The sequence below is a fragment of the Dermacentor variabilis genome, chromosome 8 (genome assembly GCF_050947875.1).
Source record: "Dermacentor variabilis isolate Ectoservices chromosome 8, ASM5094787v1, whole genome shotgun sequence".
NCBI classification, from domain to species: Eukaryota; Metazoa; Arthropoda; class Arachnida; order Ixodida; family Ixodidae; genus Dermacentor; species Dermacentor variabilis.
This window is the reverse complement of record NC_134575.1, coordinates 151,264,017-151,288,996: the sequence shown is the minus strand read 5'-3', so window position 1 is coordinate 151,288,996 and position 24,980 is coordinate 151,264,017. Positions and strand designations below refer to the sequence as shown.

At 47.4% G+C, this 24,980-nt stretch overlaps 1 protein-coding gene across 1 annotated transcript; it reads right to left on the bottom strand.

The window, feature by feature from the left end:
• Positions 1-521: 521 nt before the first annotated feature.
• Positions 522-2,076, bottom strand: LOC142591606 (uncharacterized). The gene is made up of 2 exons (XM_075703909.1): positions 1,809-2,076; positions 522-742 (listed from the first exon to the last, which is right to left on the bottom strand). The coding sequence occupies exons 1-2, from the start codon at positions 2,074-2,076 to the stop codon at positions 522-524; spliced, it is 489 nt and encodes a 162-aa protein (XP_075560024.1).
• Between the last annotated feature and the right edge of the window lie 22,904 nt (positions 2,077-24,980).

The following is a 24,980-nucleotide window of genomic DNA, read 5'->3' as shown; positions in this document are numbered from 1 at the left end:
TCATCCCGTTTAGACCACTGCAACGCGGAGGCTACATAGTTAACGTGGCTCATCAGAAACGCGTGGTAGAGTCTGAGGAGATTGCTCTCGCTTAAACCCCCTCTGCGGTTTGAGATCCTGAGGATAAGCCGAAGCATATTTTCCGTCTTGGAGGTAATGCGGGCTATAGTCTCTGAGTTGCCCCCACGAGATTCCAGCAAGAGTCCGAGGACCCTGATGGTATCCACTTTGTGGATTGGATTTGTTGTCCGTCCTTCGCATAAAGGGTTATGGGAACTTGATCTAAAGGTGTGGAGCACCTAGCTAACCCCCCGTCGGGTGGGCCTATACAATGGAAGTTCGGACTTGGTTGGTGACAGACTCAGGCCCGTGTCTAGTAGGAAGTGTTCTGTGATGTCAAGCGCCTCTTGGAGCGCACTCAACTGCAGCGTCAGACCCTCCCATGCACCACACGGTAATATCATCCGCGTAGAGGGCGTGACCCGTTCCTCTTACTGTGGCCAGTCTGTCCGAGAGGCCCTTCATGGCAATGAAGGGCCTAGGGGAAAGATGACCGCCTCTTGCGGGGTGCCTCTCGCTCCCGATGTATATTCCTTGGATTTGATTTGCCCTATTTTGACAGTGGCCTTTCGATCCCTCAGGAAGGAGCTAACATACGCATGGAATCGTGGCCCGAGGCCCAGGTCCGAGATGGCGTCTAGCACGAACCGGTGCGAGATGTTATCAACAGCCTTGGACAAGTCTAGAGCAAGGATGCCCCGAGTGTCTCTAGTGTCGTCATCAATTATTTGCCTCGTTATAATTAACATGACATCCTGTGTGGAGAGTGCCGGCCGAAAGCCGACCATGTTGTGAGGGAATAACTCATTAGTTTTTATGTGCCTAGATATACGGTTGTGAATGGCATGTTCGGCCACCTTACCCACGCAGGACGTAAGCGAGATGGGTCGCATGTTCTCCGGCGCAAGAGGTTTGCCTGGTTTCGGGGTGAGCACCACTGAGGCTGTCTCCCAGAAGTCGGGGACGAGGCCCGTTTCCGAAATTTTATTTACCTCCCCGGTGAGCAGCGCAACTGATTGTTCGTCCAAGTTGCGGTAGAGCTTATTGGAGATGCCATCCGGGCCCGGTGCAGAGTGAAGAGCAACCGTTGAGCGTTTGGAGCACCTCCCAGATTTCGAGTTCCGTGAAGGGGGCGTCGAGCTCCCCCACCGCTCCCCCTCCCCGGTAACGAGGATAATCCCCGTCATCGGAGAGGCCCAGCGGGAGATACTTTTCGGCCAGCTCTTGAAGGAGGACGTGCTCAGATACACCCGCCGCCTTTTGATTATATACTATGGGATCGATGGCTAGTCTCTGATTGTTTTTGCTTTGCGATTCGTCGAGTAAGTGTTCGAGCAGGTTCCGTTTGCCCCCTGTTTTCACCTGCCCATCAACCGAGGAGCACATTTCATTCCATTGTTGTTTGGACAGTTCGATGGAATGAGTTTCTGTTGTACGATTGAGCTCCGCAATTTTCTTGCGAAGTCGGCGGTGGAGTCTGCGTTCTCCAACGTCGCAGAATGGAATTTTTGGCTTCTAGGAGGTGCGCAAGGCGCGCGTCCATCCGATCTACATTTAGGTCGGTCTTAACCACCTTGGTCGCAGCTTGTACGTCCTTCTGTAGTCTTGTGAACAGACTATCGAGATTATCGTAGTCGGTCTGGTCCGCCTTCCGCATTTTCCGGAGGGCGTCCCAGTCCGTCACATTAAGTTCCCTGGTAGGGGCTGTGCTAATTGTTAGGGTAATCTCCACAATGAAGTGGTCCTACCCAGGTTCTCTTGCAAATTTTGCCATCCTGCTCCGGGGGCGTTCTTGACGACTGCCAGGTCCGGAGTGGTGTCTCGGACTACCGACGTGCCGGTTCGCGTCGGGTATTGAGAATCCATAATCAATTCCAGTGAGCAGTCAGCAACTGCCTGGACAAGGAGATTGCTCTTGGTGGATTGGCGGGGGTATCCCCAGGCATTGTGGGGGGCATCGAAGTCACCCGCTATCACTATGGGTGCCCCCTTGCTCAGGGCCACCGCCTTTGTCATGATCGTGGCGAATGCCTGCCGTTGATCCGACGGCGAGCTGTATATGTTCAAAAGGAAGACAATGCTTTTAAGGGAATTGTTAGGGATAATATCGACCATAATGATTTCCGCCCTAGTTTTGCCAATTGGTAATTTGTGTACTTGAAAGGAGCACTTCCGTGCGACCAAGGTTGCTAAACCCCGCTCTCCTTCCTCCCGTATCGATACAACCCGGTATCCCGGGAAGGTGGGCGCGTCATCGAGAGTTTCCTGTAACATAATTAAGTGCGGTTTGACCGCCTGTGCCGAAATGAATTGCTGCAGCGGAGCTTTGCGCCGTTGGAAACTGGCACAGTTCCACTGCCACACAACCAATTTATTGGGATTGACCGCCATGGTGATTTCCTTGGATTGGTCATTCCACCGTCTTGTTGACGGGGACGGCGCTTGCGGGTAAAGGTGCCCGACGGGGCTCCCTCGAAGGCTGTCTAGCTGTAGCTAACGCGGCCTGTGCACTTTCCAGGGACGCCATCCTTTTGAGGAGGACAGTCACGCTTTCAGCGAGCTGCTGAATTGCCCGCTGCACGCTTTCTAAGTCTTTGTTATTGGACTCGGTCTCCATAGAGTCAGCGTCCCCCTCTGGCGGCACGGCCCTACGTTTACCCGAGCGCGCCTGTGGCTCCCCTGAGGGGCGCACCTGTTGCTTCTCGACTTGCGAGGGGTACGACTTACGGATCGACTCAAAGTCGGCCCTCATCTGCTGCATTTCTGCTTTGAGTCCTAGTCGAGCGTTCTCTTGCATGAGTTGAGCGACTCTGGGATCAACTTTATGCTCCGGCAATGCTACCTGCGTTACCTTTGAAGCCGGCGTCGTCTGCTTCGGCTTGACACGATCGGCCCAGGTTGGCATGTCCTGGATCCGCACCCGGGAGGTAGAGCGCCCTCGGGAACGAGAGCGCCCTCTGGGGAACCAGCGCTGGAGTTTTCACGACGCCTGCAGCGCCGCCCTGGCGGTCAGAACGTGCACAATGCTGCCGCTCCCGCGGACGAAAATTGCTACTGGTAGTGGCGTTGCGTGCCCTGAAAGTCGAAGGAAAACAAAAGGATGCCGACGATACTGTATACAAGTGCCACAACTACGTCGGGATGAGGGAGGATGTATCCTTCTGCGTCTTTGCATCTAAACCCTACGCACAATAATAAGGGCGGCGTTGGATCCAAGCAGTCAGGCGAGCGGAGTAAGTTCCCGTCTTGTCACCCGGTCAAGAGGTGTCGGGCTGGTTTCTAAATCGAATTTCGCGTGTGTGCTTGGTTTATTCGATAGCGAAGACGGTCAGCCGTGGCAGACAGTACCAGACAGCAGAATCTGCAGTCGGCATTTCTTTGGAAACAAAATGAGCAATAGCATGCACCATCCGGCATATGTAGCAACCATTTTTCCTTCATAATACCCTCGCCAAGCCCCTTCCAACGCCACCGCACCAACCGAACGATGCGAAAGGTAAATATTATCCATTCATTGCCAAGAATTATGTGGGAGGGAAGCTGCCTTGTAATACGAGTTGTGTGCGCGTACTGCCGGCGCACGCGCGACTAAGCCGCCTATGTGATTTTAAAAATGCGCATGTGGATGAGGACCCCGCGATGAGATGTATCCGCTAAATTTATGTAGTTAGTGCTAAATGTAGCCAGCGTTGTTACGGATCCAGCAGCGGAGCACTCAAACCTTTGCTTGCGCGAGTCAGCTGATGCGATAAAGCATTCTTCTCTATTGACTGCTGTGGCGAAGTAATATTAGAATTTTTTATGTCTAGCCAGAGAAATATGGAGTGTTTTCAGGCCAACTAATACTTCCGAAACCATAGCGCAGCACGACCGGTGCCGTAGGTGCTAGATTTGCGAGGTAGGCGCAACCGTTAAAGAAACACACGAGCTCGCCGCGACACACTGTGAAAAATATATAAAGCTTAAAAAGCTTCTTTCGTCAGTTCTTCACTTGATGGTGCTAGCTCCTTTACGAAAACTGTTCACTAGAAGTGGCGCGAAGACGGAAACATACGAACTATAATACGGCCGCGCACGTGTGTGTCGTCTGGTCGGGAGGCTGGAATATGCCGCGAATATGGGCGGCGCGCAACGCACTCTTTTCGACGCGCCGCCTATCCAGCGCTGGTTCCCACTGGAGAGGCTGCGTTGTCTACCAGAGGGCGTGACGGAGCGCTCCCTCCTGGGGGCTCTCGCCGCGTTGGAGCCACGTGGTCGGTTCTCCGTTCTCCTTGGCCAGCTGTTGCTGCTGGTGCTTGTCCTTGGCGCGCTTACGGTGCCGCCGGCGTCTGCGTACGACGTATGGGACTTGAAAGCGCTGCTTACACGTTTTGTCCGCCGTAAGATGCGGGGCTCCGCAAAGGGCGCACTTCGGCGAACACTGGTGGTCATCGGGCGGGGAGGTTAGTCCGCAGCCCTGGCAATTCTCATTGGTGGGGTTGGGGCAGACATCCGCACGATGTCCCAAGCCGCCACACGCGTAGCACACCTCAGTTTGCCGTTTGTAGAGCGTGCAGCGCAGAAGGCTGACGCCGCACATGACATAGTTAGGCACTTTCATGCCGTCGAAGAGGACGACCGCTGTGGTGGTGTTCTAATTCGTTTGACTTCCAGAGCCTTCGGGTTACGATGATTGACGATCATGCTCTGGAGTTGGGCCTCGCTGATGTCGGCGTCGACACCTCGTATGACCCCTTTGCAGGTGTTGCCTGGGGCCACGATGTATGCGGCCACTTTGTATAGTCCTTCGCTTATGCGGATTTGCTGGATCCCTGCATAAGCGGTGGCGTTCTTCTTCTCCCGGGTGGAGACGACGAGAACCTTCTGAGTGAAATTAGGGCAGATTACGTCGCCCTCAGTTTCTGTGGGGGCTAGTGCAGCCGCCATGGCCAAGGCTTGAGCCAGCTTGGTTTGGCTTATCTTCTTGACGTCCAGCCCGCCCCTTGGGAGGACAATAATTCGTATGTGCTCCCTAGGTAGTCTGGGGAGCCTCGACGAGGCTGCGAGGCGTTGCAGCATGCCTTGCGGGGCAGCCGTGCGGCAGCCAACCTTCGAGCCCACGTGGGTTTTATTGCTCGTTGAAACTGGTGTTTCTTGCCGAGCTTTCTTGTTCTTGCCCAACGCTGTCGTCCAGCCTGGGCTGTTGGCTTCTTCGGAGGAGATTTCCTCTCCTACCACCATTTCTACTTCAGGCATAATGCCCCTCTTCGCCGTGTTAGGCCTAAGCCTACCCGCGCCTAGCGTCGCCGCTGCGTGGTCGACGCAAAAAGTTCCACAGTTTCCGCGCGAGGGCCACTCACCGAAGGAAGTCCTCAGAAGAAACCGTGTCAAATGGCGTGCATTTCAACGGTAAGTGACACAAAAAGCAGACCGAAAATATTTACGAAAGCGGGAGCCGATCTTTCCACGTCCGCACTATGATGATGATGATAATGTCCTTGATGAGTTTGGCGCTTACCCACTCGCGGGGATTGGCCAAGAGTCGGGCAGACTTTGCTTAAGTGTTCAGAAAATGGAGGTAACAACCTAAAATTTTGTTACATGAATTTAGGCGAGAGAAAATCGAAACGGTTCAGTAGACTGTCATGCTACGTAGAGGAAAAAAAATTATCTATAATATATCAATGCGGCAATAGAGGAGGAATAAATAGAATAATACGGAATCAATGAAATCGGTTTGATTCAATAATTAATTTTTCTAAGGCGAAGCACACATTCCTGTGTGAGTGCCCAAGCACAGACGCTCCGAAAGACAGTAGTACCGGAGTGTTCAATGGCAGGACAAGCTGTCGCACTGTAATTTCTAATGTCATTTTCCTCACGGAGGAGAAACGCCGGCATTCCAGCAAGTAGTGCTCAATCGTCTCTAATGAATTGCAAAAATGGCACAATGGGGATATTGCCAGACCAGATCGGTGCATGTCAGAATTTAGAGATGGGACTCGACAACGTAGTCTCGTTAATGTAACTTCCGTTTGTCTTGTTTTGCAAAACTTCCTCCTCCAAGGGAATTGTAAGTGGCGTAGTTCCAAGGATGATTTAAGGTTCGATTGTGATGTTAAAAGGATGTATCTTCTGAACCTGGCGGACGTGATAAAACCCATCATTGGAAGAAGGGGCGCACTCGGCGCCTTCTTCTTCTTCCCCGGACAAGGACGAGACGATTTCTAGTGCGAAACTTGCACCGTTTATTCAAAGGTTGATGAAAGATGAAGAGAATAGAATGAAGTGATCTAAAGTACATTTCGGAGCCCCTTAAATAGGCTCTCTACAATCGTGGGAGGGATCTTACTTCTGTCGACGTCACGTGACCGGCACAGAATGAGGGCCCCTTCTCCTCTGGTTACACCGAGCCTGCTGCAAGGAGGAAGGCGTCCCACCTCCTGGAATTGTAGATGCTTGTCCGTCTCTTTTGCGCGTTGCTAGTTCATGGAAGTTCTCCTGTAGAGTTTGACCGTTCGAGGAAAGGGTCCCTCTAAAGTCGCGCACACACACACAAAAGACGCCCGTAAACACTGCGGGGCTTCCGCCAGACACTCGAAATGGTCATGGCGAATTAGGAAGTCACGCTTCATTCCGACGAGGCATGGCGGGTAAAAGTCGGGTGAGAGAAAATCCTTTCTGCACAAGGTGCGGGACGCCAACCATGGCAGAAGTCACGCCTCATTTCGACGAAGAAGCATAGAGTAACATAGTATACGACAAGAGCGGACACTCGAGCCTTTTCGCGGCCGAGCTACGGAGGTTCGCCGATTCCGCCAGGTGGCAGGGCACATAAAAAAAATGTGGCTGCGGCTGTGGACGTGGCTCGCAGTGGCCCGCAGTGGGGCTCAACACCCTTCGGCCACGGTCATAGCGTTGCTCACTAAACTCTATGGCCACGGCAATGGCGTGATTTTTATGGCGTGGTGCTGGCGTGGTTCACGCCGTGCGAGCACCCCGTCATCCCTGTAACTGTGGCTTGCACCTCTATAAAATGGGTTTGATACGGCGATCGCTCCTGGGTTTGTCTTCTGCCAGCTGCTCCTGCTGCTTTGTTGTCGCCGTTTCTTGGTAAGACCCAAGCTTGTTCTTTTGAATGTGTTAAACCTTTTGTATTCCGTTACGACGCTCGCTATTCTGTAACCTGTGACTGTGCGGTAGAGCGTTGTTAACATTGTTTCATCGTGGGAATGTGTCGCGATGTGAAATTTGGCGTAAAAATTTTTACCTTCTTTGCACTTGTGAAAATTTAACGCTTGTTGAGTTGCTTGCGTTTGCGCAAACAAAGCTTCTGCCGGGCACGCTTCTCAGCGTGATGTTAAGCTTACGGACTATATTTGCAATGTTCCGACATTTCTTGGGAATTAACACTGAAAGCGTGGGACCGCTGTAACTCCGTTGCTATGTTAGCTAAATTAATGGCATTTGTCCTTTTGACTATCCGTTCCGGCGTGGATACGCAGGCTTGGTGTCGCTGTTTGTTTTTGCGTAGGCGTCCCTCAGAAAAGTTCTTTTTAAATTTTTTTGTTGCGACAACTGTGCCTGAATGCTTTGGGGAATGAGCAGTGTAATTTGACTTGTCGGAAGAGGAGGGAGAAGAGCCGTGATCAAAAATCTTTTTTGTCAGGTCATGCCGTCGGGAGGTGTTGGCTACGGCAAGTACTGCTGTGTGAAATGGTGTGGGAACAACGGCAGGACACAGAGGCAGCCTGGCATTAGATTCTTCTGGCTGCCACGGGATGACAGGTGGTCTTTTATGTTCATTTCTTGGAGCTGTAACTTGTTACCCTCATAAGCTAGCTCTTCCTTACGGCGTTAATCATTGTGCACACGTACTCGTTTTTTGCCCCATGATGTAAATCTTCAAAAGCTTTCACATTACATGACGCATATTGACTGCAAGCATCTAACACAGTTACATTGAAGTTATACACCTTATAAATGCTGCTCTATTTATCGAACTTCCAGATTTGACCAGCTGCTTTAGTCGTGTGTACTTTTACAATTCTGTCAAGAGCTAAAACTGCACTAAGCGGGCACTTTTCGGCTTGATATTTAAAATTAATAGCATTGAGCTCGGTACTTCTGTCTGCAAATGTCATAAATACTAAACTTTCCAGAGATAATGGCCAGAAAGATATGTAAAGCATGACTCCTTTGCTAATCAATATTTTTTCCCCAGGGCAAGGATATGGCTGCAGCATGCCCGGCGAGAGGACCTTCTTTCAAAGCCAGCTTCAGCAGTGAGCAATAGATATTGCGTGTGCAGTGAACACTTCGCAGCACACTGCTTTATGGACCCTGGCCGGACAAAACTGACGAAAAGTGCAGTTCCTTCTGCCCCCCGCTGACACGTTGGCAAGTCATGATAGCCCAGGGTAACTTAATTTTGTAAGGTTATGCATTCTATGTGTTCACATATTTCCACTGGAAGTAGTATCATATGTGCCTCTCTAATATGTTCACATAACTTACTGATTAGACCTAAGCTTCTTTTCGACTGTGGCATGAGCCACATTCTTTGTGTTAATGCAATTGCTAAACTCCCAGTATACTCACTAAATGGTGTGTGTGTGTGTGTGTGTGTCCCTCTCATGTGTTTTATTGTTTAACCAAAGGTTGTCCTGTTGGCGCAATGTTAGAGCCGCCAACTTCCTTATGGATGTGCTCTTTTCATTTTTAACATATTTAGACCCTGTGAGCTATTTTAAGGTTTTGCAGGCAGAACCACTGTCACTTCAAGCAGCAGGTCCTCCCCTTCAGGCACTCGCAGAATGTGACCTTGTGTTGGACTTGAGGGTAAGGAACCCCTATCAGTCTTGGTGCTTGATGCAGCAATTGCATGTGTGGCGACCATGTAGACAGAAAAGTTCTTGACAATGGCAACTTCGGGATTTATGTGATTTACAGATGCCCAAGCATCGAGCTCATGCACAAGTGCTTCACAGCCTCTACACACTGCAGAGCCTGCAGAAATCCTGCCACATGGTAAGCAGTATTCATTTCATACCCACTGCAGCATTTTTAACTCAGGTACTTCTGTGGCAATTGCAGGAACAGCTGTAGGAGACGATAATGAAAACCAAGATCCTGTGGAGTGCCTGCAATATCCGCAGCAATTTCTAACTGTATGCGACAACAATGAAAGCCAAAGTCCTGTGCCATGCGTGGAATCTCTGCAGCATTCTCAAACTGTATTCGATGACAATGAAAACCAAGGTCCTGTGGAGTGTGTGGAATCTCTGCAGCATTCTTCGACTGTACGCGACGGCAATGACAACCAAAGTTCTGGGGAGTGTGTGGAATGTCTGCAGCATTCTTCGACTGTACGCGACGGCAACGACAACCAAAGTCCTATGGAGTGCCTGGATTCTCTGCATTATTCTCCATCTGATGGTGAGAGGTGTTTTTTTTTACTCCCAGCTGCTTATGTGCCTAATCTTTTTCTTTTCCTTTGCAGAACCACATCCGAGGGACAAACACGAGAGCCGGAGCCCTTTAGAAGCTGCGGCAAAGACTCCATGCACTGCACTTGACGGCGAGAGATTATTTCTTGCTGCCAGTTGTTTCCATGTCTAATTGTCCTTTTTTTTCTTGCGGCGGTATTGCAGAACCAGCTCCATGTGTCAGCTACAAAAGGCGAAGTACAGGTCTCTGGGAACCATCTTGTAAGTATAACTACCTGACTACATTTACTTTGCAGCATAAATAAGGAATAGTCATGGACATCATAACTTCATGCACATTGTTAATTGACCTGACGAATACCAGTTTTGCATGTTGTTAACTGCATCACAGAATTCCTGCTGTAAAGTTTTGCCTTTCTTGGCCTTCAGTCAATGTTTTGTGCAAAGTAACTTGACAGTCAGTGTGCGAGAACAGAATACACTATATACAAAGCAGCAGCTGCATGGAGGAAGTTTGCAGGTGTGGTGTAATAATGAAGGGTTTTCTCTTTTGGAAGTGCCTCGTGATGCTAGACTTCAATCTCTTATCACATAGTGTGTTTTAATGTCCTTTGTAGCAGGTGACAGAAAATATTTGAAATGTTTCTTTTTCTCAATAAATGCATGCCAGCTGCTTGCTGTACAATGTGCAGAAGGTTCGTGAACTGGTAACATGCCTAATTAATAAAGTATTTGGGGAAAAGTAGCAGGGAGCTGGCTTTGTCAGTCCACTGTGATGTTTGGAATGAGAGATTCTGGTCGCTGTATGTGACAAGCTTAAATTGCTGCGTCATATGTGCTGCAGCATGGAGTTGGTTATGTATTTTGTTAGACAGGAGCAGAGCTTAGCTGTCGCAAAACAAATTTGGTGGTAAAATTTGCATTGTTAGGCAACTTCTTATTAGGCTCGTTATTGTGATCACTGTAGGAAAAAAATAAATTCTATGCTCGACGTAACAAGAGTGCAACCATGCTCCAAGAACAAAAGACAACATCCTAAAGAAAAAATAATAGAGGGACAAAATATCTCTTAAGCTTGCATGAAATCTTCATATCTGGTGGGTCGATATTTCAGCTGCTGTAACCATAATGATTTAAAAAATAGGACAGGTTATCTTTCGCATGGAAGGTGCGCTTTTTTTAGCGTTAATCCATGACACTGCCCCCGCCAAAGGTTCTTTCGAGGTTTTGCATGTGTACTTTTTGTTCTTGATTTTCAACCGCTGTATTGCACATTCAGCCAATCTTATTGTGATCTCAATATGTGCAAGAATGCATGAAGCCGGTTGTGTGAAGCACACAATATCTGAGCACAGGTTAGACAAAAGAGCAAACGTGTGCTATAAAGGGTAAACTAATTATGTCTGATTCGCCTGAACCAGTTCACGAGAGGATGCACCCTGCCGTTTGTTTCAGCGGAGCAGCGATGGCGCCTTCTGAATCAGGTCGTTCGTTTGAAAATGTGCAGAGACGATTCATGATTTTGGTGCGCCTTCTCTGCTGTCGGTGCCAACTTGGTACAGACGTACAGGTGTGAAGCAGCAAACGACAGGGTGCACACACGCAAGCGCTGGTGAAGCCCCGCTTATTGTCTGCACAGGCGCAGGGTATACTTGCACCTCTGCAGCCGATCATGCTTGCGGTTCAGGACCTCTCAAGCTTATGCACTTGATGTCCCGTTTTGTCACACCAATGTTTGTCTGCACTGTAGAAATTTCGGCACTTCTCATGCACTGTTCTCAACTGGTTCACTGCAGTGCAGGCGAATTGAACAAACCTAATAACTCATGTTCACTAGTGCACTGTACTTTCATTTATTGCTAAACATTTATTTCTTTTTTGTTTCTCTTTCAATCTAGCTTCTGCAAGCATCTCCGCTACGCTCGCTACAAAGCACACCCGTCGACCAAAGGACATCATCAGGCGGCTTCAGGGGCAGGTCTCCAAATATAAGAAGACAATTGCCAGGCTGCAGAAACGACAGGTGAAGACCCCCCTAACAGTTGATGAAGCACTCGGTGTCATGCGCGCTCATGTCACAGATGAAATGTTTGAGCTGCTAAAAAGCCATGCTAAGCTTAATGGAAAAGGCAAAGGAAGACGGTTTGCCCAGTGGATAAAGAAATTTGCACTGCACTTGCATTTTCGTGGGTCACGAGCATATCGGTATTTGTCTGCATTTCTAACTTTGCCTACTGAACGCTCTATCCGGAGGTGGCTCTGTAACGTGAAAATGACACCTGGAATAATTCCAGGGATAATGCCATCCATTTCGTTGGCAACTAGATCGTGGTGTGAGCGGGATCGTGTCTGTTCCCTGATATTTGACGAAATGATGCTGAAAAAAAATTTGGCCTATGTTTCAACCCAAGATCTTGTGCAAGGATTCACTGACAATGGTGTTGAGCACACTTCAACCATTGCAGATCGAGCCATGGTTGTTCTGCTCTCTGGAATAGCTAAGCGATGGGTTCAGCCAGTTGCCTACACAATTGGTCATGCATCAAAACCATCGTCAGAACTGTGTTGCCTGATAATGTCCATTATTAAACAACTAAAGGAGATTGGAGTAACTGTCAAAGCCCTCATATGTGACCAGGGAGTCTGCAATGTGAGCTTAGCTCGACAGCTTGGCGTGTCTGTGGTGCAACCGTTTTTCACTGTTGAAGGGGATCGTATATTCTTCATCTTTGATGTACCACATCTTGTGAAAACAACACGAAACAACCTGCAAATGCACAAGCTGCACCTTCAAAATGAGGTTGTTAACTGGGCGCACATAACTGAATTGTACCATTCGACACATGAACTGCGGCTTAGATTGACGCCAAAGTTAACAGAGAGACATATCTATCAGAAACCATTCAACAATATGAAAGTCAAATGGGCAACACAGGTATTGAGTGCATCAGTTTCCATTGCGATTACGGCACATGTATATGTCAAAGAACTTCCGGACACTGCGCTTTGCACAGCGAATTTTTGCGACAGAATGAATAAACTTTTCGATGCCTTGAAAAGCTCCAGCCCAAAATGAAATCCTCAAAAAATGCGTTACGCAATCGGGAAAGGACAATCTGAGGTAGTAGACTTTCTTGAGGCCGCCATTCATTGGGTTGCTACTTGGAAGTTTGAATGCAGACGGCAACCACAGACAATTACTGGTTGGCAAGTGACTATAAAAGCAATTCTTTTGCTATGGGATGAGCTTTCAAAGAAGTACGGCTTCAGCTTCCTCCTTACGAGGCGGCTACAACAGGACCCTTTCGAAAATACGTTTGGTTGTATTAGGCAGAAACAGGGGTGCAACACAAATCCCACTGTCACCCACTTTATGTGTGGTCTAAAACAAATTATGATCCAGAAAATCATGAATCTTTCAGACAAAGGAAACGTTGAGGGGGACAAGTCTGTCCTTCTTCAAGAGCTCTCCCCATTTTCGTTGCGGAGCCCTTCGCTTGCCGATCATGTACAGCCTTCTCGTCCGGAGGGCTTTCCTCCACTTCAGGATATACACACACTTGCTTCACTGAAGGAATCTCACGTAGTTGATGATTCAGCTTTGTACTATGTCGCTGGATTCCTCACAAAAACATTTCTTGAAAAGTGTGAAAAGGGTTGCAACTGTTCAGGAATTCTCAAGGATGAGCAAGATGACACAACACAACCACATAAGTACTTTATGTTATTGAAGTCTTATCATGTCCCTGGTAAATTGTATGGGAATTTAACTGTTCCATCTGAGAGAGCCTTTGAAATGTTCCAGGAGATGGAATCCCTCTTCCTTTCCACTGTTGAAAATGTAGCACACTGGTATAGTGTCAGCTCCATTTTGTATGACAAGCTATCATGCATAACGTTTCAATTCTGTTCGGCAGGCTGTCGAGAAAAATTCTTAAGGATGTTCTGCCGCATACGCTTATGTTGGCATGTTCGTTTCGTTAATCGTAACCTGGATAAAGTTAGATTTCAGTCCTCACTTTCTGGCTTGCGGCTTGACAAATTCAAGGCGTAATCCTTGATTTGGGGCAGGTTCGTACATAACATAAAGTGTGTCTGTGCTTGTCCTCGGCGCGTTAGTCGTGAGGCAGATTTCTTTGAGTCTTTGGGGAGTGTTAACATGCAAATGGGCGACAACTTGACAGGCTTCGTTGGCAAGCTTTTTGAATGTTCGAGCAGATGCCATCTTCCTTTCCACTGTCGAAAGTGTAGCACACTGGCATAGTGCCTGCTCCGTTTCGTATGACAAGCTATCCTGCATAACGTTCCAATTCTGTTCAGCAGGCTGTCGAGAAAAAAAATACCTAAGGATGTTACGCCGCATACGCTTATGTTGGCATGTTCGTTTCATTAATTGTAGCCTGTAAAGTTCGATTTCAGTCACTCACTGGCTTGGAGCTTGACAAGTTAGAGGTGGGATCCTTGATTTGGGGCAGGTTCTCACATAACAAAGTGTCTGCTTGCACTCGGTGCATTACTCGTGAGACAGATTTATTTCATTGAGTTTTTGGGAGTGTTAAAGTGCAAATGGACGACAAAGCTTCACTGGCCAAACGGCAAAAGCAACAGGTGTCAAGTGATCAGATATGTGCTGCGACACGAGGCAAATGTGACACTGCAGAAGCTAAATTTGAGTTCCTTGTGACAGAATTGTAAACAAGTGTTTTTATATTAAATAATTGCAATATCTTACTGTTTGGACGAGCGAGAAATTGCTAGGGATATTACATTATTTCCACGTAATCTGATAAAGCTAATCTGTGTGCCACTTTTTTTGCTTTGTTATGGTTAAGCAGGTGAGAACTGTGTAGGCTTACACATCGCGGGTTCTTCTACTTGTAGTACTTTGTGTGTGTACGCGATCGCACTGCGTCTCATGTGCATGCTTGCTGACTGCTGTGGCTGAAAGCTTCGGGGAACTGTACAGCTACAATCATTTCGGATAAACTGGAGTTGCTTTTAGCTGCTCATTATTTGCATGAAAATGGTTCGATGTGTGTCACTTGTCAAGCAACTCATCTTACTTTCTTACTTTTTCCTGTAAGTACAGGACAAGGACAATTTTATTTTTATAGCTCATTTTCACTTCAAATGCATTCTCCACTTTGTGGCAGATTTATTGTATATGTGTACTTTTTCATTATCCAGACATGTATAACATTACTCGGTTGTGTTATTCTGCTTGTGCAACAGTTTACTGCCACCATGCCAATAATTCGTTTTCTTATGGCTTGCGTTCTGTAAGATATATATCTTCGTGTATAGTCTTGTGTATGCTGTCTTGCATATTGTCCTTCACAAATAAAATATTGTGCTATATTTTCATGTGTGTATGCACCTTCATTGCACTGAACTAAATTTCAGCATGCCTTTGAAGCATATTTCGCACAATAAAGCTGTACTCCCTCGTTAGCACTTGCTGCAATTGTTGTGTTGTTATAGTTGAAATTGTGTGCGTAAAGACACGCACAGTTTCGTGCGCTGGTCGTCGCAAAATATGAACAGCCACGCAAACGACTGCATGAAACTACCCGATGAATGCAACGTAAGTAAACCGAAACTGAAATCAAGGCCTCCGAGATTGGAGAGTGCAGCGGGGATCTTGGAGGCTGGTGCGTTTCGCCGATTCCGCTTGGTGCGCTGACAGCCAAGTCGGCCGCAGGCGTCTATGGGAGTGTCCGCTCTTGTCGTATACTATGTTACTCTATGGAAGAAGGTCGGGTGAAATTCCTTTCTGCACGTGGTGCCAGACGCCAACCGTAACAGCGTCTCCGGTGGGGGAGGAAGATCCCGACGCGTAGGGGCCAGCAGCTGCTTTGCGAGGGATCAGCGTTTCACTAGCAGAATGACCCTTAGAGGTGACGAACCCTTAGTTCGTAGCTGGTAGATTCCTTGGAGTTGTCATCAGTCCTCGTGGCGCTCTTGTCACTTTTCTCCCTGGTCCGGTCTGGCGAAATTGGTCTTGCAAGCAGGTCTCGCCACTTTTCGTCTCCTGCGTGGGCAAGCAATCCCCCCAGAACAGTGCCGGACCCACAACCACAAAGCAGCGAGCACAAGGCCACCCTCCTCCCAAGACACACCCGGCTTTAAAAAAAAGAATACCCGCTACACCTTTCCCATTCCTTACGCGCGTCCTCCCCCTCCCCTGAACACTAAAAACAGCCATTTCTTGAAAGCGTTAAGACATGGTTCTTAAAATCAGCTAACATGGTGAATTAAGAAGTCACGCTTCATTCCGACGAGGCAAGGTGGGTGATGGTCGGGTGAGAGAAAGTCGTTCGTGCACGAGGTGTGAGACGCCAACAGTGGCAGGATAAGTCACGCCTCATTTCGACGAAGAAGGTCGGGTGAAATTCTTTTCTGCACGTGGTGCCAGACGCCAACCGTCACAGCACCCAGCCGATGGCCAACGGCAAAATGGTGATTACGAAATGTTGCCTCGTAGTCGGCCCGCGTGCAGTGTGCACTCGGCCACGTCGGCTAAATTTAGTGGTCGAGCCCATGGAGTTTCCTACAATAATTATTGTATGAAACTCTATGGTCGGGCCTAACTCACTTGCCGATGGTCGCTAGACGTGAGGCCAGTGTCAATCCCCAATGCCGGCCCACCATCGGGCGCCCAGGTCGGGCAAACCCTTTTGTTGTCGGCCAGAGACGTCGGGCCGATATTGTAACGGGGACCTTTTGCTGCTTGGGTATACAACTGGTCGAAGTTCCAGGTGGAATCCAAATGGAAGCACTTGCTTCCAATACAGCTGGTTCAGGTTCCAGTTGGATCCTAACTGGGACCATTTCAATTTTGCTTCTAATACAACTGGTGGTAGCTCCAGTTGGATCCCAACTGGAACCAGTTGCTGTCCAGTTGGTTTCTAACTGGGACTTTCTAACTGGTTTCCTGCTGTAACCAGTTGGTCTCGGTCAATGCCAGTTGGAACCAGTTTGATTCCAGTGTAATGTTTTCACCTGGTACATGCACACTTTCAACGTAACTTTCAGTTATTTCGCATCAGAAACAAATTTTAGCCGATTTTTGTGCCGCTGTCAGCGGCAAAAGAGGCCAGCGTCACGACCAGGGAGAGAGAAGAAAGACACCGGGACGCTCGGAGCGGCGAGAAACTTGCTCGCAGGGCCCGCCCCAACGTCAGTGCAAACTCGTGACGTAGCGTTTTCTCGCTTGTTTACATTCCTTTCTTGATGTCGATATCGCGAGGTGCTGCATTTTGTGGTTGGCTGCACGCACATATTTTAAGATTGATTTTAAATATGTTCCGAGCTGTATTCGTCGTTGATATTTTGCAGACAATGTGTGTGTGCCCACATAAATCAATCTCACATGTTACTCGACTTCGAAATTTTGTGTCAGTACTCCTCTAAATAAACACGTCACACTTCCGAAAGGTTCGTCGTCTTTTTCCTGCATACGTTGGGTCCTGCGTGCAGAACGTTGCAGAAATGCTATATATATATATATATATATATATATATATATAATCTTGCACTTCAAGAAACTTCGTGCGACGTCGAAAAATTTTTCATTGAAGTGACATCCTTAAACGAGAATTTACACCTCATAGCCCGAGACATTTCAATTTCAAAGCCCGAGTCTTTTCCCACAACAAAGAGCCTGGCATCTCTCGGTGGTGTAATCTTCCTTCGTGTAATATATATTGTCGTATACTTCGCTATCACTAATACTGCTTCACCTTTTCGGCAAAACTGCAGCCTCTCTATGTCCTTTTTTTTCTGTCAGTCCGAGTATAAGTGTTCCTGCGTATGACTACTGTTGATTCCGATTTCGAGTGAATCCGGCTTGGCCTTATTTTAGTTACAGAGTGAATTATACAGGGTGCCCAAACAATTATGCACGAAGATTTAAAAAAAGAGCAATTGCATTACTAAAAAAAATCTAGTGCATATTGTTTTCAGTACAGTGGAGTAGCCGCCACTAATTACTTCATTCCTGAAATTTAATTTGACAATTGCAAATAGCTCATTTGAGAAGTACTGTATTAATTATCAGTGTCAATGAAGCATTTGGAGGCACCCCAAAGCACTCCCTAAACACATCTAACTGGCGCGGTGTCTTCAGCGACGTACTAATTGCGTGCAATTTTTTGCGACTGTTAAACAAACCTAACGAAATATAAAAAATACCACGTGACTGCGCTCCCACCCGCATCATCAAGTACCACCCTCAAATAATTAGCTGATTGAAAGCAACTGCATTGCCTGTTGCAAATCCGAAGAGAAAATCCGAAGGTCACATTGATAACAAAAGCCCCTTGATAACGCGGCCGCAGCGCCGCTCTGACCGCGCACGAAAAGCGAGAAACAATGTAATAGGCACATTAGATTTCAAAATCCCGGCTTTGCTCGCGCCGAATCGACAGAGTTCTCACGAAGCTATGAGTGAGTGAGTGAGTGAATAAACTTTTATTTGGTCCAGCAAAGCGCGATAAAACGCGCACCCGGCTAATCCTATATTTCGCGCCAGAAATTCGCTTCCGGCCAAAGCCAAATTAAACCCACGAAACCTCTTAAAAACTTCTTGAAACGGCTACAAACGGCTATATACGTCTTGGTCTACGATAAGATAGAAAATAGAATTTCTTCTAAACATAACCTCAGCACTTGGAATATGTTATATATTCTATCTGCGGCAAAACCCACTACTAGTGCCACTAGAGTCTGTTTTGGTAAACACATTCAGAATGTCTAACTCAAGAACTTTTTTAGATCTTTTTGTCTAAACGTGCATAACATGCCAAACGACGTGTTAAAGTGCGGTTACCGTCGGCCGTCGGCGTTAGCGAATAAAAACGCCACAGGCAAATCGAACTCGTTGGAAGCAACATAAGTTAATTGGCTTTAATATTACATAATTTCACACCAGAACTTCAACAATCAAGCGCGTGTTATTGTTTTCCATACGGGGCGCACACACGACGCCTGGAAACCATTCTATGCTCGCACCGCAGGTATACTGACAGCAGCAGGAGCGAAACGCCGGCGTTGCACAGCGGTGTGACAGACCCAGGTAGCACACAAAGTCTTGAAAACGTCGTATTAAGGGATTCAACGTCTGAAACGGATTTTTGACCAAAATCGACGCATCAAAGACGTTCCAAACAAGAGAGCTTAAAAACGAGGGGTGAATACGTTTTGCAAACGACTCAAAACGCCACCGCCACGCCACGGCGCGTCAGCCTCTTTAGCGGCTTCTACAATATTCAACAACCCATCAACGCGATCCAACCTTGCGCAAGGTGGCGATACCGTCGTCAAATCATGTGACCAAGGTGGCCACGTGATTCGTGATGCCGGGCAGCCGGGCGAGCCGGAGCATAGTCGCGTCGTCATGGCGTCGTCGCGTCACCGCACTCGCATTGCGCTGTGGTGTGTTTGCGGCTGTTCTGAACGTGCTGCCGCTGCCCTTTGCTATGTAAGTGTTGCAGTGTTTTGCTGTCAAGAAAACGATATTCTGTGATCAGTTTGGGTTGTGCGATATGTTTGTGTGGTTTTAATTTGGAAATCAGTAGTGTTTTCAATTGTTATGTGATCAAGGCGGCCACGTTATTCGTGAAGCCGGGCATAGTTACGTTATCGCACTCGCATGGCACCATGGTCTGTTTGCGACTGTTCTGAATGTGCTGCCGCTGCCCTTTGTCATGTAAGTGTTGCAGGGTTTTGCCGTCAAGAAAACGAGGTTCTGTGATTAGTTTGGGTTGTGCGATCTGTTTGTGTAGTTTAATTTGGAAATCAGTAGTGTTTTCAATTGGAGGGCGCGGAGTGGAGGGCACTAATCAGCTCTTCAAGTTCATTGTCATGTTATGTGAGGCGCCTTTTCACTGACGCTGTAATTAAGGCGTTAAGGGCAGTATAAGGACGAAAGATAGAGGGACGAAATCGTGCCTGTGTGTCCCTAGCGTCGGGGTCGGCCGCTATGCGTGATCCTCACAAGAAAGCATTTTGCAGAATGCGAAGAAAGGCGGCAAAATTTCTGTCTGTGCGCACCTTGCCGATCTCCGCAATAGAGCCATCATCGTGGTATTTTAGTCTCCCGTTTAGCAAGAGTGTTGCAGACAAGGGAACTGGTTCAAACAGGCTTTTTTTTAATGATTCACTACTAGTGCGGTATCCCAAAAGGTGAGGCCAAGTGCTCGCCCTATTTTCTTCCCTCGCGCTACAGCGCACTGACAGAATTTTGCGTGCACCATACCGTGCTTTTATCGTTTGCGCTTCAGGTTCTCGATTGTGTTTTCGCCCCCTTTACCCACGTGATGGGTAGTTCATGGTATTACCGGGTACCACATGTGTCCATATATTCTGTCCAATATATGAAACGGCCAAATTCGATTTTATTTGACGCCTCAAATGGTAGTGATGTATTGAGTCCCTTGTAGCTTTGTGCTTGTTATCAATTTTACTATTTGGCGAATGGATACAGCATGTACGCTGCATAACTCGCTTGTGCATACTGCATACGTGAGTCGAGTATGCCCTTGGTATAAGATAACTTGTATGCTTTAGGTAGTACGATTGTTTGCAGTTTGGGACATGTGTCGGAATGTACGCTGTGCGCCCTTCGCGCTTTACGGCGGCCTGCCGAGTTCGTGCGGGTGCCATGTGTGCGCATGGAGTTCGCGAAGCGCTCTCGCAGTTTTTATATATATATATATATATATATATATACATGTGTTCTGTTCGCGCGCTTCGCACAACAGGGCATGTCGCAGTTCTTTGTCCTTGTGCAACATATTTTCCTAGCGTACGTCTTTGCATTATTTGATACCGGTTTCACACGGGGCTCTTTTAGCCGCTATCCAGTCCGTTACAAATCGAATTTCTCGGTCGTGATGGCTCCTCTGCGCAAGCTACGAGAGTGAGCCAGTCGCATCGATAACTTCGATCCGGATCGTGCTTGATCGCGATCGAGAGTGGTCGTGTGACACCGGTTTTACACATGGCTCCCACATAGGGAACACTTTAAGTTCAATGCTACTGAGTGAAGAGCAAGTGCATATATATGCCAGTGGTGGTATGTGGGCAAGTCTCTCTGGTGAAGCCAATACTTGTGCATTCAAAACATTTCAATTACCAGCGTAGTGCATCAATGTGTCTACTTCGACAAAATGGAGCACCAGTGCAGATATCTGAACATACCTGTCCAGGGCAGCAATTGTGTCTAGATTGAAACCACTACCAGCATGTGCGGCAGTTCTATTTCCAGCAGCGGGACTGCACAATAATCAGTAGGGTGCTCTCAAGCTGTTTATCTATGAAACTCTGCCTGGACTGTGTGCCAAATATTTTTGGACGTGAAAGTGGGGGTGCATTGGTAAACATCAGTGGAACTGTGCCTGGACTTTGTGGCAAATGTTTTTGGATGTGAAAGTGTGAGTGAACTGGCAAAGAATTTGCTCTGGGCTACATGTGTTAAACGTTTTTCTCATTCAGAGTGCTTTTTTTTACTTTAGGAGACTGGAGATGTGCGCAAAGTGTGACATGTCAGTGTGCTAATTAATGTATTTGCTGGTTTGCAAATTATTCGTTGCAACTTTATTTTTGCCAGAGAGGTACAACTTTGCCTCTTGTAAAGGGCTTTTTAGATAAAACACTTACTATTTATTATGACAATTGCTTCCTTTGTTACACAAATGCAGCTTCCAGTGCATTTCATTTTATTTCCATGTTTATGTAAGTTTCTAATATGAGGCTTGCATATTCATTTCTCACGTTCTGGAGTGGCAAGATGCAGCATTACTGTCTCATCGTTCGCTGTACTACAGTAGTGTTCACTTGTTACACTTGTTACACGTTTAAGTATTCTGTACTAATTTCACTTTATTGCTTTTTTGTTGTATGGTTATTTTTCTCGCCATTACCTTCTTTGATATATCCTAAAGGCAATATTTCCAATTTTGCATTGTTCCCATTTTTTTTATTTCTGTCACAGGATTGTTTTATGATGGTATGCGGTGGTATTTCTTTTCGTGCTCTTTTCAAGCTTCTAGATGACTGGTAACATTGCTTGGAGGCAGTTACCATCCAATTCATACTCTTGCATTTTTCAGTCTACTTCTTCCATTCGCTCCGACGTCACTTCTGCATAACTCTAGTCCATCTAATGGCACGTGCACTTTACTATGGTAAATTAGACACTTTAGTACACTCCAGGTTTTTCTGTTCATTTTTCTATGTGTACTTGGAATTTTGTTTATGTGCTAGTGAATGTTCACTTTCGAGTTCATTACGAATCCTTTCTGCGACTTTTGTCATTGTTGATGTACTTTTACTTCTATTTGCATTTCTCACACAGTTTGTTCGAACGTTGCATAAGCATTACATTTTAATAAAGTGTTTTTGCTTTGTCACAATGTTCTCATTTCATGCACTCCTGGCATGAAGGGCTTGGTCTGGCCACCTGCCAAGAAGTGGCCATTTGTTCTTTGCAGGATGTCATTCCCATTGTGGTTGTAAGCATCGTAGCTTACTAAAGGCGGTATTACGGATTCATTATTCCTAGCAGGCTCATTTTCGTGCGACTTGGTAGAGGATGAGCCGGCCATGCGGGGAACAGTGCTTGGCACTGCGCCATGGTTTTTACAGTCAACACCGACGCTTCTACTCATCTGGGGCGCGATTGGAGATCGTTGTTCGAAACGCCCGATCAGTTTCACCTCACGCGATTGACCTAGGCCGTGCCAACGGCCTAGGCCAATGAGGATTGTTTCGTGTGAGGCGAAACTAAACGCGTGTTTTGAACAACGATGTCTGATCGCGCCCGTCACCCGCGAAAATTAGCTTCAGATGATCGTAAACCTTTCAAGACCGCTTCTAGACCAGCTTTTTGATAACGTCCTAAAAACGTTTAGAAATTGGTTACGAATAGTTTTGGCAAAAGGATTACTTGTGTCTTTCCCAATCCTATTTCTAGACCAGCTTTTCGAATACGTCTTGCAGACCTGTTCTAGATCGTCTCAAGAAAGTAATTAAGCCGGACATTAGCAGAGATATCCGACGTTTTCCCGCCGAAGTTCTCTCATTCGTGTCTTCTTTAACCCGTTTTTATCGTCTTGGATAAACGCTACGAAAACGTTACGTATCTCTTTTGTGCTACCTGGGGAGCCACCGCGCTGCCATCACTTCGGCAGCACAATCCAAATTTGTCGGACGTCTCATTCTGTGCTGGAAACACTGGGAGGCAGGAAGACCGACGATAAGGGACGGAGCCGAGACGGACGGATGCTGACAGCTAAGTACTATTTCTATTTTTATTTCTAATTGCAGCGGCGGGAAATCTGAATGGAGATAGGGCCAGTATAGAAACGTAGGTTGCAGAGAATTGGAGCACTTCGAAGCCAGGCGAACACTCCAAAGTAGGGCGATAAAGTAGGTCGTGGCCAACACATAACAGTTAGGACTAAAAGTTTAATAGTTAGGGCTAAAAGTGTGTTTTTTTTTCTTGTCCATTTCTTCTTTTTTCCCCTGGTTATTGGTTTGGTTATTTTACTAGCTCTCTTTATTCTTCTAGAGATTCCCAGTGGTCTTTATTATAGTTAATTTTTTTCGTCGCTTTTACACTGTTAAATAACAGTAGGACAAGAGCATTCATGGGACGACCGGCTAGAAAAGCCAAGGAGGAAGGTGGGGACCTCGTCCAGTGTGAGAGGTGTGAACGATGGTGTTATTTGGATGAAACGACATTCAAAACCGTGGCGGAGGCGGAAGGGAACGGCTTCGTGTGCAGGCTGTGTAAGGTGATTGAGAATTTGGAGAAGCAGCTAAAGAGTGAAATGGCGAGGACAAAGGAGGAACTCGAGAAAGAAAAAAATGAAACGCGCAGAGTTTGAGGAAAAGGTCGAGAGGGAGTGGGCCTCAAAAATGGAGGCTGTAGAGCGGAAATGGAGTGAGGAGCGAGAGAAAGGGCAGCAATTGGAAAAACAATTGAAAGAGATGAGAGAGAGAGAATCTGAGAGGGAGGCACAGCAGGAATTGAAGGAAAAGGAAGCGGCAGGATCACCCAGTGGAGCAGAATGGGGGGCGGACACGTTAACGTGGGGACCGCGGGAGACACAGGTACTGAGGGATGAGACGACAGGAGGCAGAGAAGGCGAGGAGGCAGGGAAGACCCAGCCGACAGAGACAGGAGGGAGGCAAGATTTGCTTGAAGACAGAAAGGTCTGGGTCGTTGGAAGCTCCAATGTATCGCGAATGCAAACAGCACTCCTCAGAACAGTGCAGTATGACAGACGGGTGAAGGTCGAATGCATGCCGGGGGCTCGATTCGAAGCTGTGGCGGAGAGAGCCAAAAACAAACTGAATGAAAACAGAGAGGGAAGAAACCTGGTAATTTTGCACGCTGGGGTGAATGACGTCCTGCAGAATAGGGGGCGAATGCTGGGCACACAGATTCAAGAGGGAGTGGCGAAAATAAGGGCGACCTCTGAGGCGGTGCACATTGCCCTGTGTACTGTCCCAGAGGTCAGGGGACAGGGCCCTTTCATTGAAGAACAGGTAGTGGCGGCAAATGTAATGATTAGGGAGTTGGGGCGAGCCCTCAGGTGTGATGTGGTGGAGGTGAACAGAATGATCGAGGGGAAAAACTGCCCCTATTTCGGCCAGGATGGCATTCACTACACTGCACCAGCGGGATGGCAGTTAGGTACGAGGGTGGGTCGTAGGGCTCTGGCTTTTTTGCAGGCACGCAGGGCGACCCTGCATGCCAAAGCATAAAAGATAAAGGGCAGGGAAGGGGGGGCAGGACAGGAGCATGGAGGAGGAAGAGGAAGAAGAAGGCAGTAAATGTGGGGTTCATCAACATGCAGGGGGGAAGAAATCGCATTAAGTGGGACGAAATAGAAGAACAGTTACAAACGGAAAATTTTCAGGTATATGGAGTTGCCAAAACCCATTTAAGAGATGAGGAAGAGCCACCATTCATTGCGGGATACACCTGGCTTGGGTGCAACAGAAAAGGGAAAGAACGCAGAGGAGGAGGCCTTGGGGCGCTAGTGAAGGGACAGGACTGGGAAAGGGTAAGGGAGAGCTGCAGTGAGCACATGTGGCTCAAGGGCACCGTAGGGAATGTTGAGACAATCCTGGGAGTTGTGTATCTGAAAACGGGGAATGAGTCGAAAGAGGAGAATGCAAACCATTTCAAGTGTATGGCCAAGGACATCAGGGAGTTAGCTAAGAAACGGGAGATAATCATCCTAGGGGACATGAATGCATATTTGGAATACTTTGACGGGGCGACAGATGCAACAGGGCAGATGTTAGTAGATTTTTGTAAGGCTCATGATTTTGTGATAGTTAATACTGAAATTAAATGCGACGGGAAAATAACATGGGAAAGAAATAACACCCACTCGACAATCGACTACTGCCTAATGTCCCACAAGCTGTATGAACGGTTGGGATGTATGGAAATTGATGAGGAAGGCACAAAAA